Genomic DNA, 593 nt, shown 5'->3' on the forward strand with positions numbered 1-593 from the left:
CAAATACGCCCCGACGCCCGTCACTGCTGAGTAGAGAAGACATTCAGCCATAGAAATGCTGCTTTAATATATAAAATAAATCAGTCCATATCCGGCACTATAACCCCCCCCAGGTTCGGTTTCCCACAAATCAATGCAGAATAGGGCCCCCCCCCCCCCTCCTTAAAACTCAAAGTTGCCAAACTGGGAGGCGTGGCTGTTGGGCTTGGGCTGCGGCCTGTAGCCAATCCGCTCGTGGATGCTTTGCTCCCGCCCCTTGGGGTCGCTGCTGAGGGCCACGGCCGCGTCCGTTTCTGTCGCTGATAAATCCACCTCTTCCCGCTGCTTTTTGCGCCCCTGTAGGGAGGAGGCGGAGCCAGGCATTAAAGGGACAGTGTACCCATTGGTGCTGATGAGTGTTACTGGGGGAGGGGGAAAGTCCAACTCACCTCTAAATCCTTTTTGATGCTCTCAAACTCCTCAATGTCGTCCAGTTTCAGCTCCAGGCGGGTCGGCTTCCTGCGCAGCATCGTTACCTGCCCCGGGGCAACAAGGGAGATCGGCTCAGGCATTATAAGTGGCTCATATTCCTGGCCCCGCCCTATAAAGTAACC

General features: G+C 55.5%; 1 protein-coding gene across 1 annotated transcript; it reads right to left on the reverse strand.

Moving 5' to 3' along the window:
* Positions 1-46: 46 nt before the first annotated feature.
* cdc26 (cell division cycle 26) lies at positions 47-566 on the reverse strand. The gene is made up of 2 exons (XM_031894929.1): positions 429-566; positions 47-336 (listed from the first exon to the last, which is right to left on the reverse strand). The coding sequence occupies exons 1-2, from the start codon at positions 549-551 to the stop codon at positions 163-165; spliced, it is 297 nt and encodes a 98-aa protein (XP_031750789.1). The 5' UTR covers positions 552-566; the 3' UTR covers positions 47-162.
* Positions 567-593: the final 27 nt, after the last annotated feature.

The sequence above is a fragment of the Xenopus tropicalis genome, unplaced genomic scaffold, assembly GCF_000004195.4.
Source record: "Xenopus tropicalis strain Nigerian unplaced genomic scaffold, UCB_Xtro_10.0 Sca155, whole genome shotgun sequence".
Lineage (NCBI taxonomy): Eukaryota > Metazoa > Chordata > Amphibia > Anura > Pipidae > Xenopus > Xenopus tropicalis.

What these genes read in the sequence shown, in the direction of transcription:
- cdc26 (XM_031894929.1), bottom strand. Translation starts at nt 551, where the DNA reads ATGCCTGAGCCGATCTCCCTTGTTGCCCCGGGGCAGGTAACGATGCTG. An exon ending in GCATCAAAAAGGATTTAGAG is followed by an intron (nt 337 to 428) that starts GTGAGTTGGACT and finishes TCCTCCCTACAG; the next exon opens with GGGCGCAAAAAGCAGCGGGA.